The sequence below is a fragment of the Stegastes partitus genome, unplaced genomic scaffold (genome assembly GCF_000690725.1).
Source record: "Stegastes partitus isolate 25-593 unplaced genomic scaffold, Stegastes_partitus-1.0.2 Scaffold413, whole genome shotgun sequence".
NCBI lineage: Eukaryota > Metazoa > Chordata > Actinopteri > Pomacentridae > Stegastes > Stegastes partitus.
This window is the reverse complement of record NW_007578144.1, coordinates 244,605-260,768: the sequence shown is the minus strand read 5'-3', so window position 1 is coordinate 260,768 and position 16,164 is coordinate 244,605. Positions and strand designations below refer to the sequence as shown.

The 16,164-nt window shown below is 39.9% G+C and overlaps 2 protein-coding genes across 5 annotated transcripts in view; one reads left to right on the top strand and one right to left on the bottom strand.

Moving 5' to 3' along the window:
• Positions 1-571: 571 nt before the first annotated feature.
• On the bottom strand, positions 572-9,417 carry trip13 (thyroid hormone receptor interactor 13). 2 transcript variants are annotated; one of them, XM_008285690.1, is made up of 15 exons: positions 9,309-9,417; positions 9,023-9,133; positions 7,594-7,753; positions 7,336-7,462; positions 5,022-5,077; positions 4,843-4,933; positions 4,661-4,733; positions 4,508-4,571; positions 4,328-4,414; positions 4,082-4,188; positions 3,292-3,445; positions 2,470-2,582; positions 2,273-2,342; positions 1,389-1,506; positions 572-742 (listed from the first exon to the last, which is right to left on the bottom strand). In XM_008285690.1, exons 2-14 carry the CDS (start codon positions 9,079-9,081, stop codon positions 1,411-1,413), a joined length of 1,257 nt encoding a protein of 418 aa, XP_008283912.1. In that variant the 5' UTR covers positions 9,082-9,133; positions 9,309-9,417; the 3' UTR covers positions 572-742; positions 1,389-1,410. The 2 variants fall into 2 exon arrangements, with proteins under 2 accessions (XP_008283912.1, XP_008283911.1); XM_008285689.1 differs by having other exon boundaries at positions 9,023-9,106.
• A 50-nt stretch (positions 9,418-9,467) lies between these two features.
• The window catches only part of brd9 (bromodomain containing 9), a 9,848-nt gene continuing 3,151 nt past the window's right edge, over positions 9,468-16,164 (top strand). Inside the window, exons 1-10 of one of the 3 annotated variants that reach the window (XM_008285688.1) lie at positions 9,468-9,612; positions 12,285-12,505; positions 12,588-12,722; positions 12,814-12,943; positions 13,081-13,138; positions 14,146-14,290; positions 14,415-14,525; positions 15,485-15,609; positions 15,753-15,885; positions 16,038-16,113. In XM_008285688.1, the coding sequence (XP_008283910.1) occupies positions 9,564-9,612; positions 12,285-12,505; positions 12,588-12,722; positions 12,814-12,943; positions 13,081-13,138; positions 14,146-14,290; positions 14,415-14,525; positions 15,485-15,609; positions 15,753-15,885; positions 16,038-16,113 (1,183 nt within the window). In that variant the 5' untranslated portion in view covers positions 9,468-9,563. Of the gene's footprint in view, positions 9,613-12,284; positions 12,506-12,587; positions 12,723-12,813; positions 12,944-13,080; positions 13,139-14,145; positions 14,291-14,414; positions 14,526-15,421; positions 15,610-15,752; positions 15,886-16,037; positions 16,114-16,164 lie in introns of all 3 variants that reach the window. The other 2 variants (XM_008285687.1, XM_008285686.1) reach the window with 2 other exon arrangements.

Below are 16,164 nucleotides of genomic sequence, written 5' to 3'. Positions count from 1 at the left end.
TCGCCAGGTCATTCCCCAGAATAACCTACATCCCCCTGGACTGGCAGAGCCGGACGCTCACCCGAGGTAACCTCACCATGAACTAGACCACAGTCCAGCATCAATATGTGCGCCGGAACAGGCAACAATCCCACTCCCTTCATCAAAATGTAATCACTAGTCGCGGTGAGCTGAGAGAATGGCAGCACGGAACTCACAATGAATGAATGAAACGCTCCAGTGTCTTGTTGAACTTTTGCTGGTGTCTTATGATTATTACCTCCCAGTGACACATAACCACCGGACACAAAAGCTGAGAACTCAGGGGGTAGCTTACTGTAGCTTAATCCACCTTTACTCGGGGAGAGCTGACATCAGGAGAGAGGACACTGAGTTTTTGAACCGCTCCGGAATTATTAACTCACACAAATCATCATATGTATGAACATTCAGTGAAGAAAACCAACGACCAAACAAAAACGTCACTCAGCAGAGATACTTACTACAACTGGATCCACTAAAGTTTGGACGAGCCCCCATTTGTTACAGCTTGGCTCAAAACTGTAACAAAAACTGGGAGACAACAACTGAGTGGTGACTGAAAAGGCATTTATTTTAACAAATGAACAACAACCAGAACGTGCATGTAAGCAATAGAACAAACAAAACTGTGGTGATGGTGTCTCAAAAGGGGCAGCTCCTGTCAGAAGGGGGGCAGACAAAGAATGAGGGAGTTCACTCAGCTGATGACCCTCATTCAGCCCTGTAAAAGAAAAGACAGGCACACCTAGTGTCCAGGTGGAGGCTCGTCACAGGATTGTGTTTACAAGTAGCAAAAACTGTAATATTTCAATGGCCTTTGGTTTACACGTAAACGAAGCTACAAGTCACCAAAAAAGATCGTATCTGAAAACTCTGGCCAAAGAGGAGATGTGGAAAAACTCCATCTTTACGTTTGCATGTAGACAGGAAGAGACGGAGTTTGACGTCACAGTGTGCGACAAAAGCGTCATCGGCGCCATATGTGTGCGACCCATGTTTACAGTTTGGCTACTGTGACAGAGATGGATGCTGTTAAAGCAGTGCTTGTTTTTACGTTTGCATTTACATTCAGAAATGTTCTATTATGTGGAGCTCCACTTTTCTGTCGGTCCAAACAAACGACCCTCGCGCCATTATCGTTGAAGTAACAGAAAGTAATTTGTGCCATTAGTTGTTGTGTTTTTTCAAGGATTCCAATTAGCTAGCATGGCTTTATGCTTCTTGTCACCCTGCCCCCTATAGGTTTGACAGCTCATAGCAGCTCTTTACAACGTGTTCAAGCGGGTTTGTGTTGACAAAGATTTTTTTGAAAATGATCTGGTGGAACAATGTTATTTTTAAAAATGTAGATCTGTTTTTGTAAATACCCGGCTACGTGTGAACGTGGCCTCAGACACTGTTGGTCAGGTTGGCGTTTTCCTCCCTTTGTTTATCCACCGCTCGGCTCATCGCGTCCAGAAACTGATGAAGAGTTACTGTTGGTGTCTGCAAGCAAACAAATCAGACACTGTAAGGAAAGTCTGCAACTTCATGGAAATTCTCCTTTTTTAAAAAATTTATTTATTTATTTATTTATTTACTGTATTGTTTAAATACCCAAAGATATTAATAAAACTACAAAAGACTGAATTTCTGAGTTATTTTTTTAAAGAAAAAATATATATTTCCAGCATAGACAGACTGTTAAATGACATTGACAAATGTACTATAACTTAAATTAAATTTTATTTTCATTTGACACACAAAGCTGTTAAAAATAAAAGGAAGCTTAATACTGAAAATAGATTTATAAAATTAGATACAGTAAAAAGCAAAGGTGTCCTATAATTACAGATGTTTTAATAACAAAGATGTTACATTAATGTGTTTTCAATTTTAAATGTCTTCTTGTATTTTACAAAAAATTCCGCAAAAAAAAAAAATATCAGAAAAAGCAGAAACAAAGAATTAAAATAAGCATGAAAGTATACGAGAACCAAAAAAATAAATTCAGTAAATAACCACAAATTAATAGTACACTTTATACAGTTTTTATCTCTATCTATCTATCTATCTATCTATCTATCTCCTTAATTAAGTGCTAAAAAAAACAAACAAAAAAAAAACACACAATCACATATATACTTCAGGCTACAAAAAATGCATTTCGATTAAGGTATTACGGACAGTATTTTTTGGTTCCCTCGCTCCTGTGGATTTTTTTGCTAAATTACTTTTTTTTTCCCTCAGCAGAACAAAATCAAATGCTTACCTTTACAAAGAGTGCGTGGGCCAGAAATGGTAGTTTCCTCAGAGTTCTTCCACTCAAACCTTTGCTCTTTCTGGGAAAGAAAAGACAGACAGAACATTAGCCTCTGGCTGTTCCTGCTCCCGCTGGCACTCGATGTTCTGACTGGAGCGCAGACAGTGTGATTTGGGTGCTATTGCATTACTGTTGGGAGAACTCACACAGCGATGTTCCTCAGGCTCAGACTGAGTTCGGACACCTCGCTCTTTGCAAAGCCCATCGTCTCCAGCTCAAACATGGTGAAGAGCTGCTGCCGGGGGTAGATCACCTGGCACTGCAAGCATCACAACACATCACAAGCATTTACATATTAGACATAATTTATTGGATTTAAAGTGCTGTTTCTGCAATAAAGCTGCTTATTACTCTTTTAAATATATGACGATGGGAAGTTTAAGATCATGTCAAGAACTCTCTGGAATGCTAATTAAGTTTTTACGACCTCTACAAACAAGACATTTCGCCATGCTGAATGTGTCTTCCAAGTAGGTTTCCTCTCAATCTCTCTAAGTTGTTTTGATGTCTGCTCTGTATAAGCACAGCCTGCAGATCAGCTGAATATCTCTAAATTTTTATGTGATTGTTGGTCACAGCTGAGCCAACCATGGCTTCGTTGTTGTGCTGTGCCGCACAAAATTCTTACTTTTTTGCAGAATCTGGTGCAAACAGTTTGTTTTGGTGAATTTTTAAATGAGACATGCATAAGAAAGCTTTTTGACAACGTCACAATTTCAAGTTTACATTTAGGTTATGCTTTCCAGTGGAATGGCACATCATAGCGGTGTAGTTCAAGGACCTTTGGAAAGCCGGACATCCAATGCTTATTTCTGTTTCTACTGTTTTTTTCTCTGATAAATGGTGGAATATTGCAGATTATTTAAAGATAACACGTATTTTAAACCTACTGGCAGATTTCAGGGTCGAGATGATGCAATATATGTAAATAATTTCACACGTAAATTGCTGCCATTTTGCTCGGTCACCTTCATCAACTCTTCGAGGCAGGAGAGGTAGATGTTATAGATGCCTTTCTCAGATGGAGGTCCGATGTACTGCTTGATGTCGGCTCTGTCCACAAACGCCAGGTCAATCTTTTCTGTCACATTTGAAGTCGTCAGGATCACGACGTTGGAATGTCTGATGGGAAGATTTTCCAACAGAAAAAGTTATTTGGGAGCAATTGTGAGAATCTGAAATAAAATACCGTAATTTCCGGACGATAAGCTGCTACTGTTTTCGCACACTTTGAACACTGTGGCTTAAACAATGATACAACTAATTTATGGATTTTTACGATTTTAACGAATTTGCCTCAAAACAAAAGTGACATTGAAGCGACAACGAAAGAGAGACTGAGGAAGTGTGTGACGAAGTAATTCTGAGGCTGTTCAACTGCGAAACTGAAGAAGACGACTTTAGTGGTTTTAGTGCAGGAGGAAGATAAAGATCAATGACTTTTCCTGGTAGGCTACTGTATTTTCTATTTTCTTAACCGGCTGTGTTACAGGCACTGTTCGAAAAAAAAGCATTTATGTATTTGTGTATGTTACCAGTTGCATTTAATTAAAAGTTTAAAAAAATCTTTCTGTGCAAATACCTCATGTTACAACGTGGACACCTGCAGCTTATAGACAAGTGCATCTTATATATGTACTTTTTCTATTTAAAGCTAGTGGGTGCGGCTTATATTCAGGTGCGCTCAATAGTCGGAAAAATACGGTATTGAAGTTACATAAAATGAGAAATTTCTCATGTAGTGATGTGTTTTCTGACTGTTTGATCTGGTCCAGCTGAGTGAGGACAGAGTTGACCACTCGAATGGCATCAGAAGGTTCTGTTCCTGCCTGGGAGGCGTTTCTTGCTGCTGTCAGACTCTCCACCTATCGATCACAAAACAAGTATTTTCAATAACAAAGGAAACTTCTACGGCACCTCGTGAATATGAAAGCGAACCAGAATGCAATGCACTGAATAAACTCATCCTGGTGGCTCTATTCCAGTTTCCAGCTGCGATTTTACCTCATCAATCGCAACAAACACGAGAGCGTCTTTGTCGTCAATCAGTTGTTGAATCTTTTGGAACATCTTGGTGACCAGCTTACCGCTCTGCAACAAAGACAAATTATTGTTATCTGCAAAAATAACAATTTCATTTCAAACATTTTCCAGTTAATTTAACATGAAAGAGCCCAGGCGTACCTCTGAGAACCACTTTGAAAACAAGCTGTGGCTGTTTATCTCGACAAATTGGCCATACGAATACCTGCAGGGCAGAAGAGTGGATTTTGAAATGAAAAGAGCAGGTGTTGTTACAGTTGAGGCGGTTACACTTTAATGACGGTGAAGTCTTACCGATTTGACAGTCTGATTGACAGTTTCTGGGCAAGAGCTTTGCACAGCGATGTTTTCCCTGTGCCCGGGGGGCCTGAATGTGGCCAAACGCAGAGAGATAAATCAGTTATTGTGCACACATCGTCTCTGACACAACCTCAATCAGTGCTAATGATTGTAATTCCCCCCATTTTGCAATTTACCATAGAGCAGAACAACGCGGTTCCAGGAAATCAGGTTGCTGTCAACGTTTTTGTCTGAGAAGTAAATTGTTGTTGTGACATAATCCAGGAGCTGAAGGAGAATGCGAACAGTGTTAGGCATTGTTGTAAAGTTGTATAATCGTTTTCTCTCATTTCTCAACCGTTGTTAATTATTTTACCTGGGTTTTCACTCCATTCTCATATACCAGACTCTCCCAAATCCCGTGGAATTCAGCTGTTAAAAAACAGATCAAGGAAATTTAGGGGAATATTCACAAAGTTTTCAATAAGTCAAAAGAAAAACAGTTCATCTGATACATTACATACAGGTTGTTCACTACGCTAGTGGAGGTGCAGGTTAAAATTATGAAACACATAGAAAGTACGACTAATTTATCACTATAACTTTACTATACTCCTTTTTTTCCCCCAATTTTATTTAGAGTTTCTCAACAGCAATATATATTAATGTGACCATACACAGTATGCCTTATTAGCTGTTCTTTCTTTTAACATAAACCCCAACTCAACAATATGGGCATGCATGCAAATCAAGCAGTTTAAGTAAAAATAAAATTAAATACAAAAAAACCCCCAAACAAACAAACAAAAAACTATATATATATATAAAAATAAAGAAAACACAAACATGCAACCACACAAAAAAATAAATAAGTAAACAAAATAAAAGAGATAAAATGGACAGTTTGGTCAGCAGTCAACCAATCAGACTTGTGGCTGGGTACTATTCTAAGGTGCACATTTTGAAAGTTTCCACGTACTTCAAGAATGGCTGCCATGTTTTACTAAACTTCAGTAACGAACTAGCTAAAGTGCTTCGTATCTTCTCATATATGCAAAAACCTCATAATATCCACAATCCTTTGGTCATGTGTTGGGGGGCTGTCCTGCTTCCACCTCAACAGTATAAGCCGTCGAGCAAGCAAAGAGGTAAAAGCAATAGTATTTGAATGCAGTTTGATAACAGAGATACCAGGGGGTAGAACTCCAAAGAGAGCAGTCAACGCGGTAGGAGGCAGTTTAATCTTATACACCTCCGAAAAAGTGGTAAAAATAGATGCCCAATATTTACTAAGTTTAGGACATGTCCAAAATGTATGTATTTTACTATACTCCTAAATGGGTGATTTAATATTTATCCCCTCGTAAGCTTAACGCTAGAGTATTCCGCTGACATTTCTTGTCATACTTATCCCAACGCCAATCAATAAATCAAGTCCTCTGATAATAAAAATAAAAACTGATCCGTTAGGTGGTAGAACATATACCAACAAAAGAAACTTGGCACTGAATACAATCCACTGTGCAAGCTTGTAATTAAAAAGCAAAGTTCAGTTGCATGAACAAACCACCTTTGAATCACCTTCCCCCTCTATCTCTTTCTCTGTGGCTTCCGTGCAGGTCTCCTGAGGCGTGCTAGTCTTTTCATCACCACGTCTGCACTGCAAACCTTCCTTACTGGAAGCTGAGGCCGGTGACAAACAGTGGTTGTGAAACGGGCTTTGCAGTCCAAAAACAGTCACAACCTTGCGTCTCCCATCACTTCTACCTGAACTAAGCTCTCCTGGCGGCCTGCTCTGAGGCCTGACTTGATGTTGAGGCAGTTGCAGGGTCCCAGTATGGTGATACCAGGTCCAGGCCAGCCACCAGGAAAAGTAGCCACAGCTCAGCGAATTTACCTGGATCACCCTCTGTGTTTATTTGTTTGCTTTATCGAATGTGTATCAAGGTGAGATTATTCCTTCATCCTTCTCTTTCCTTTTCATTTGCATGTGTTTTTCGTTGTTGCATTAACATTAAAATTATTACCTGTGTACCTTAAGTTCTACATGAGCTGTTTTTTATTAGGTCTTCAATGAAAATAGGTAATAAAAAACAATAATTAATGCTTAATATTGAGTGAAACCAAACATTTAATCACAATAAATGATTCAGCTACCTCACCCAGCCCTATAATTTGTTATCTGTGGCAGTCACAAGCCTTGCAGTCAGAATTCTTACCTGTGTAGAAACGGCAAAAGCTTACTCTTGTCATTTCTACGATTCTGCATACTCTCGCTTTAAAATGGGGTTCTCAAATATTTAGGGTTTATTTAGAGAAGCTAGGCGTTGGTCATGCTGGATTCAGAGAGGTTATAATGAGCCACAGGCGGCTTCTTCACAGCTTGACAATGTAATGCATGAGGATGAAGACACAGCCTCACAAATCCAAACTAACTTTTTAAAAGCCACCTTTGAAGCCTACAATCAGGGTCAGTCAGTGCTCTCCAGTCATTTCTTACTTCATTTCATATTCAAAAAACATTGTGGACTGAGTGCACCCTCCTGGCTTACACTTCAGAATGATCACTTCTTATAATAAACTTGTGTGGCTGTCCAACTTCAATTGAGAATACATCAAACTAAGAAAGCAAGATTTTTGCAACACGCTATATCAGTCAATGTGCCATGCTCCACAGTATCTAGTTTCACCTGCTGGCAGCAACCAGTGATTTGCTGCTGAAAGCGCCTCATCCTCCTCCAAGCTGAGCGTGCTGGGTCCATCCTCATTCAGGGTGAAGATGTGAACAGAGACAGAGCAGCTCTTCAAGTCAAGGGGCTAAGGGGAGAAAAAAAAAAGATGAATAAAATAGACAACTACAAAACATTTTTACCTAAAAAACAAAAAGAAACCCACAATGATGTAAAAAGGCCTGAAAATATTTGCAAAGCGAATCAAAAATGGCAAACCTGTGTTACTTTTTCCTCAAGGTCAACTATAGCCACAGATTCCACGTGTGTCTGCAGGAAATCTTCATCGAACTCGGTCCATCTGTAGTTTCCAAAAACCACACTGTGGCGATTCAGTAGAGCCTGAACGTGGATCCTCACCTCAGACAGCTTAGCTGTACTAAAATATTAACATGGATGGAATCAGACAATACACAAGTCAGCACAGATGTATATATACATGAAGTATACAACAGAAGTGAGTACACCCTGGTGCAATATCACTTATAAATGTCAAATTGTTGTACATTTTAATCACCTTACAGTAACTGCATAACTTCTAAGTTAAACAGCAGAATATTTGCATGTGCTGCACAATTAAAAACTATTTTGATGTTTTATATTAAAAGTACTGAATGCAACTAAAGTCAGTACATATTTCATTACTGAGATTGAAATCTTTTATTTTTTCAATACTTCATACATCCACCTTTATTTTTGATGACAGACTCGATTCTCCTCAGCACGGAGGATACCAAATTTCTGGAGACATACTCTGCCTTCTTTAGACTCTTCGTTTCAGCTGCTTTTTGCTAGATGGGTTGTGCTGCTTCACTTTTTTCTATAAAATACCCTGAAAGGGATCTATTGGATTCAAACAAGCCTACTTACTTATGGCCAGATTATAGCTTTCACATTGTTCCTTTTTTTTTTTTAGAAACACTTTTGTGATTTTTGCAGTGTGATTTGTATGGTTATTGTGCTGGAATGTTCCTCTTCTGTAAAGTTTCTGCAGAATGGAAGTCATCTTGTCAACCAGTATTTTGGTATATCCAGTCATGCAGCTACACAGAGCCCATAGGTCCAAAATTGAGGAAATTCATGCAGTTAGGCTGATTGGAAATCACAGTTGTACTCAGTTTTGTTTGAGTGATCACAGGTTTTCTAAACTGTGTGTCAATGATCACATGTATTCACTTTCGTTACATGAAGTTTCTACTTTACATCCTGTATTTTCAATATAGCCTTTGTAAAGGATTTGTTTTTGATTGTTCATTTGTGGAAATACTTGTTAGAAACAATTTAATTATTTAGCAGTAATACAACTTGGAATCATTTTACACTGATGAAATACTACACTGGGTGGTATTCACGCCTGTTGTGTACTGTAATTTCTGACTGATACTATGACAGAGCCGGTCCTGATTTGTTTTATACACCAACACATTTGCAAACAGATTTTCCGACATGAAATAGGGGTCGCTATAATTAAACTGGTAAAATTGTTAGTACTTCTCATCCAGTACTGTGTATTAGTGCATTTCAATGTAGCTGACCACCTCCCTTGAAATCAAAGTGTGGTTGTTTAAGGCCTTTTCCTCTGTTTCTGTCCTGGTTTTGGGCTCTGTGGTCTGACACACAGCAGCATCGGTGTGTTTAAACTACTCACCTTTGTGATTTAACATGGACCTCCACGTTGATGTTTTGTTTCAGGTTCCCCACTTCCATTATGTCACCCTCCACAGCAGTAAACCTGTGTAGACCGGAGCAAAATTCAGAGCTTTAATAGCAGTAACGCAGAGTTACTAGCATATATTTAGTGATAAACCGAAACGCACTCCTTATCGCGTTAGCCAGCTAGCTAACTTTGGAAAGTTGCTAATGCTAGGGCTAGCTAACGTAGCGAGCTAACAGCGGCGAAAGTGTCGGCTACGTTGACAAAACAGACACCACACCTTAAAACATTTACGCTGTCAGACTGATTAGTTGCATGAACCAAAGTTCTGCTTCCCGACCGTCCGATGTGTTGACAACCGGCCGACAGTCAGTCGAATTCAGCGCGCTGATTTGTGACACCGGAACTACAACATCACTTTTTGAGGTTTCACTTCCGGTTAGCAGTTTTCTCGTTAACTTGTTCCAACAGGGTTAACGCTTAGCGACGAGTGGCAACACAACTGGAATAATAATTACAGTACAGATACGCAAACATGGGAAAAAAGCACAAGAAACATAAACCGGAATGGAGGACAGTTGACGGTACGTGAATACGCAATTTTACGATTAGCTTGCAGCCGCGCGGCTTTTGTTCCAGCTAGCGTTATGCTAGTTTAGCTTAGCTTAGCCGGGCAGCAGATGTGTATTACATTTGTGAAACGTAAACTTCGGGATGTTACGAACTAGCCAGGTGACTACTCTGCTGCAGACAGTGGCGGTTCTAGACAAATTTTACTGAGGGGGGCAGTGTTTAATCACTTTTATTTACTTTATATTAAAATTTAACAAATGCTTATGTTTTTTGCAAAACACACATCAACTGAAACAATGAGCTTATCGGGGCCAGTGTTGAAATGTGTAACATAAGGAACATTTGGAATCAGTCACATAAGTGGTTGGGTTATCCTGCTATTCACTACAGCAACATGATACGGCAGTTGTGCTGTCTGACAAACTGGTCCTGAAATATGTTAAGATCCAAGGCCTTGGTCCTTCTGGATTCTATACCTAGGACACCAAGATCACTGAGTCCATCATCAGAAACAGCGGACCGCTGTTCCCCTGGTTGTTCCTCTCCCTCATCTCTCTGTCCATGCATGTATTCCTCATCCATGTCTGCCTCAGTGCCCTGCCTTTCTTTGCCTGCCTCCTCTCCAACCTCCTCCAACTCCCCTGGCTCTCCCTCTTCCTGCTCCTCAGCTCTGCCACGACCTGACATTTCACTTTTGTCCCTTTTTCGCTTCATGCCGACCAGCCTACAATAAGAGGAAAACCATAGAGCCATGCATGTCTTCTCTGCGCTGTTTAGTCCGCCGAGATAAACAGTTTTGTTTTTTTGTTTTTGTTTTTTTCGGAGGCGATCTCCGTTATTTACAGCCTTGACAGGCAATAAAAAACACACAAGATCTTCCGTGGATTTACATGGTGGCGGAAGGCATTCAATGCATGTACAATAGATGTACAGTACAAAACGGAACCTTTACAGCCGATAAAACACACACATAAGATCTTCCGTGAATTTGCAAGACTTGTACCCCTACAGAAATTAAATAATAACCATACTTGATTGGACGAGTGAACCTGCCAGTAGAATTACATGACATTAAAACACACAAATAGCGCAATCTCGCTTACCTCTCTTAACCCTCACGTAAACAAAAGGGGAGTGTCAAGGCGAGAAAAACTCATTTATTTGGAGCTGGTGCTAAAAGTGTACGTAGGGGTACCGGGACCCCCCAGCAAAGGTTCCACACAACAACTGAGAGTTGTGACTTTGTGTAATTAATTGTGTAATAACAATAAACATAATGCAATAAAATAAAATATAGAGTGTATATTACATATTACTAATACAATAATACATTTAACCCACAACCACTGCCGCATCACTCACCCTTGTTGTGGAAATTCTGTAGGATGTTGATGTCGGCTGAGGGACCCGCCCCGGAGACTCAGATGGGTTAGTTTGATGTGTTGTTTTGTGATGTGGTTTGCTGTTTTACTTGCGTGACCGGCGGTTCCGTCTTTTATTGCCGGCTTCGTTTTTCGGGTTTTTTTTCCCCCTTTCGTTTTTTTCCGGCTTTGGTTGGGGGCCCCTTCCGGTTTTTTGGTTGGAGGGGAAACAAAGACGGTCCGGCACCTTGGTGTAATCTGGCCGTGAGAGATGCAGAGAGTACATGCTTACCTGTCCTCCTACACTACAGCTACATGAGGTCAAGAATCTGCAGAAGATTTGCAAAATATAGATCTGTTATAAATACTGCCTCACATAAAGGGGTCAGTCAGAGGAGCTAAGGGGAAAAGTTCAATACCATCTCTGGAAACTTAACTCCAAGAGAGGAATGTAATTTTTCCTTCACAGATCCCTCCTTTTTGATTGTAAAATCAAGTCAAATGAAACACTAATCAAAAGGGAAAAGTACTAATTATCAGTGAGTGTTGGTAAGAGAGCAATCCTCAAACCCGACTCTGCATCACTCAGTACAGTTTCCAAGAGTCACATTCTCCAATGGATTACAAATACAAAGAGTAGTAAATGAAATATAAATCAATATAAGAATATAATATAAATCAAGCAACTGACCGTGAGTCCAAAGGTTTATGCAGGTAGGATGCCACAAACTAGTCTGGGGATACTTATGACTAATCTAGGAATACTATAGACTTGTCCAGCGATGCTTATGACTACTGTAGGAATGCTAAAGACTAGTCCAGTAATGCTTATGACTAGTGTAGGGATGCCACAGATGAGTCTTGGGATACTTATGACTTGTGTGGGGATGCTACAGACTAGTCAAGGGATGCTACAGATTAGTCAAGGGATGCTACAGATTTATCTTGGGATGCTACAGACCAGTCTGGGTGTGCTTATGACCAGTCTAGGGATGCTACAAACTAGTGCGGGGTTGCTATACACTAGTACACAGAGGCTACATACTAGTCTAAGATGAATGTCTAGAGATGCTACCCTAGAGATGTTTATGATTTTACACACTACAAACTAATCTACCAACAACATGCCCATCCCTCAACTCTGCTTTTTAGCTGCTGTTGGTATAATATCCTGCTAAAATCCCAAGTTACTCAGTGTGTTAAAATATATGTACTCTTGGATAAGATTGACGTATTGCACTTTTTTGTTTGTTGCCTTCTCGCTTTATCTTAATTGTTGTTATTTTGCCTTTCTGGTATCGTGTTTTTGCTTTTGTTTGTAGACTATGAGGACAAAGCTCTTGAAAAGCCCTTGAAGCTGGTGCTCAAAGTTGGAGGAAGCGAGGTGACAGAGCTCTCTGGTTCAGGGCATGACTCCAGCTACTACGACGACAGATCGGACCACGAGCGAGAACGCCACAAAGAGAAAAAGAAAAAGAAGAAGAAAAAATCTGAAAAGGATAAAGACAAATATGTGGATGATGAGGAGAGAAGGCGGCGGAAGGTTAGTTCGTAGAATATCGTTCATTCATTTCATTATTTCATTATTTCTTACTTTTAGTTGAAGGTTTGCTTTCACGTCACAGGAAGAAAAAAGGAAGAAGAGAGAACGAGAGCAGAATGAATCGGAGGCAGCAGCAGCAGCAGCTGCGACAGCTGCCACTAGCGGCGTACCTGTTGAACCTTTCACACTGACAAAAACAATAACTATTGGATTAGAGGTGAGAAAACTTAATTTAAGCCAGAGAATATGGTTGATAAATATTTAATGTTTACTTTGAAAGGTAATGTATTATGTATGTATCTAATCAGCCAGAAGAGAAGAAAAAGAAGAAAGAAAGATTTGAAATAGAACCTGAAGTGGAAGAGTTTCACCCCAATGTGAAAGTGGAAGTGGAGCAACAAGGAGACCGACCAGTCAGAGCCTGCCGGACACAGCAAGGCAAGACTGCCTGTCTATGTTCACAACATCACATATTTTTGCATGCAAACCTTTTATTTTAGCAGTTCTTCACTTGTAAACGGTGTTAGTGAGTAACAGGTTTTTTTGTTGTTGTTGTTTTTATTTTCCCTATGCAGAGAATGAGTCCACTCCTCGTCAACAACTGCTGGAACACTTTTTGAGGCAGCTGCAGAGGTGAGGAACACTGAATCACTGACTGCTGCCTCCACCTGCAGTGTCAGCCATCTGTCCTTTAACTCTGATCCCCAAGCAGTTTGTGGAGCTGTTTAGCAATTGTCACATTTTTGAATCTGATAACTCTTGTATTTTATTTTATTTTTTTTACAGTTTCTGCCTCTTATAAATGGTGTGATTTTGGCATTTAAAAAAACAACAACAAAAAACTTGCCTTTTAAGCCCACTGGAGGGTCTGGGTTTCAGAGGGTTAGACACCACAGTACTGGTTTGAGGAGCTTTACAAGTCCAGAGCTGAGACTGTCCCTGAGCATGAATCCTAATAGTTTTGGGAGAACACCATTTAGCACATATGCACAAGAAACACCATAGATTTACGTGTGTATTGTTTTGAAATGAAACTAAACACAGCTATACTTCCCTTAAGATAAAAACCTTTCCATTTCAGTTTTACACCGCAACTTTAAAATGGTCACATTTGCAGCTTGACTTGCAATCAGATGAGCACATACAATTTCCTCAGGGCAGCAAAGCTTTTGATTTTCATGACTTTCCTATTGCCCCAGTAGGCCTCTAAGAATAGCAAAATTTGCATTTGTTATGTGTGTCATTCAACACCTGCGTGCTAAATGTTGTACAGTGTAATAACGCTGCTGCCTCTGCAGGCTGTAGGCTTTTAGTTATTAGCCGATTTGAGCATGGAGGATTGTGAGTGGAGCGCAGGTGTGAGTAGTAATTGTTGAGGCTGGCTCCTTCTGTTTCTGGAAACTGTAGACATATTACAGTCTGTAAATTTGCTGTGGTTTTAACCATGGATTGTAAAACGTGCAGTGCGAATAAGACCACATAATGACACGGTCTGCTTGATCATGATATAATTTTTATTGCTCATAATGACGTGACTAATAATGTTTCCTGGTATTCTCTAGTAAGATCACTTCCTCTTAAAAGCACAAGTCTAAAAGGTGGTTCTGCACTGAATAACACTGAGTCACTTTTGTTTCCAGGAAAGATCCCCACGGATTCTTCTCACTTCCAGTAACGGATGCGATTGCTCCTGGTTACTCGATGATCATCAAACATCCTATGGACTTCAGCACCATGAAGGACAAGATTAGAAACAACGAATACAACACAGTAACAGAATTTAAGGTGAGGATACGTTTCAAAACATTCTCATCTGCAAAACAAGGATGTGAATATTTCATTTGGGAGTATCATAAAGCAGTCTTTATAAACTGCCCTCACACCTCACTGAACCCTTTTTGTCCTGCAGGCCGACTTCAAGCTGATGTGTGACAACGCCATGGTATACAACCGACCAGAGACTGTCTACTACAAAGCTGCCAAGAAACTGCTTCATACAGGATTCAAGATGATGAGCAAGGTAATGATGTCACACAGGCTAACGACAAAAACAACTTTCTGATGATATGCAGTGTGTATAACATTACAACCCATCTGTCCTTTATATTTGACAACATTATTGGCCTTTTTCTGTCTTAACCTCTTAAGACCTGAACTCTTGTTTGATACAAAAAGTAAGCAACAGTAACAAAATTAAAAAATAATTAAAAAAAGAAAAAACAAATAATATATAATTTTACCCAAAATGTGATCAGGTCTTAAGAGGTTAAAGCTCGTCTTCATTTGAAAAGTCGTTTACTTGCTTGCTTCCCTTTCTACTAACGCATTTGCTATTGAACTTAATAAATAATAACTCATTTATTTTAGCTTTAAAACTTGGCCAGTGACCCAGGTAACGCAGGGTAATACGCTGACTGGCCTATAAATCAGGAGTTAATTTGCTCTGTGTTCATCCCTGAGAGGCAAAAATTCCCCACAGGATAAATTTGTGAATTTAAAAAAGGTGACCTGTCCAGGGCGTCCCCGGTCTTCACCCTGAGTCAGCTGGGATAGGCTCCAGCCCTCACCCCCGACCCTAGTGAGGATTAAGCAGTGTATAGATAATGGATGGAATTTAAAAAAGGAATAGATAGCATAGATGTTGTAACCAAAAAGTGTCAATATGGTCTGTCAACTAGTTCAAGTCCAATTATTGCCAGCTAATAGTATTAGAATTTCACTGTAGTGTCAAAAATCAGAACCTACATAACATCCATCCTGTTTTAAGGTATCTTTTGATGTCTGTCAGACTTCATTACAATCATTAGCTTCCAACCACCCCTTATATTTCATCCCATTTACTACCCCTACATGTAACATGTAAGGCTAATAAAGGTGATGAAGCGCTGCTCTTTCTTCACTCTGCTCTGTCTCCAGGAGCGGCTTTTAGCCCTGAAGCGTAGCATGTCTTTCATGCAGGATATGGATTTCACCCAGCAGGCAGCCATTTTAGGAGACGAAGACCTGACGACTGACGTGCCTCCTCCAGAGACCATCCCCATCCCAGTGGAGTCTGCAAAGAAGTCCAGGAAGCAGCCAGTCAAAGACATGAAGGAAGTCATCAGGTATTTGGTTGTTGATTAAATGTGACTTTTTGTATAAATTTAAGGACTGATATGTGGTCAGAGAAGCTAATATCTTGTGAATCTTGTGAACAAGACCTTTAACATCTAGTGATACTATCATATTGTCATTTCTGCCATCTCAGCTATCTGTATGAACCAGAGGGAAATGCTTGCAGCTTGACTGACAGCACAGCAGAGGAGCATGTTCTGGCGCTGGTTGAACATTCTGCAGATGAAGCTCGAGACCGCATCAACAGATACATGCCAAACTCCAAGGTTCTCCACTTTTCAAAACTTTCCACTGATACATGTTTCTACAAGCTCTTTTGATCTACATATGTATCCACACTCAGATATACCGAGGATTACATTTTTAAAATTTTGTGTGTCAATTCTTTTAAGTGACGTTTGCTGTCCTGCATTTTCAGATGGGCTACTTACGCAAAGAGTCGGACAGTTCTCTTCTATATACTGTTGTAAATCAGCTGGATCCTGATGCAGAAGGTCTGCTATTATTGCACTATTTAAAAAAAATATATTTCAAAACCTTGTTTA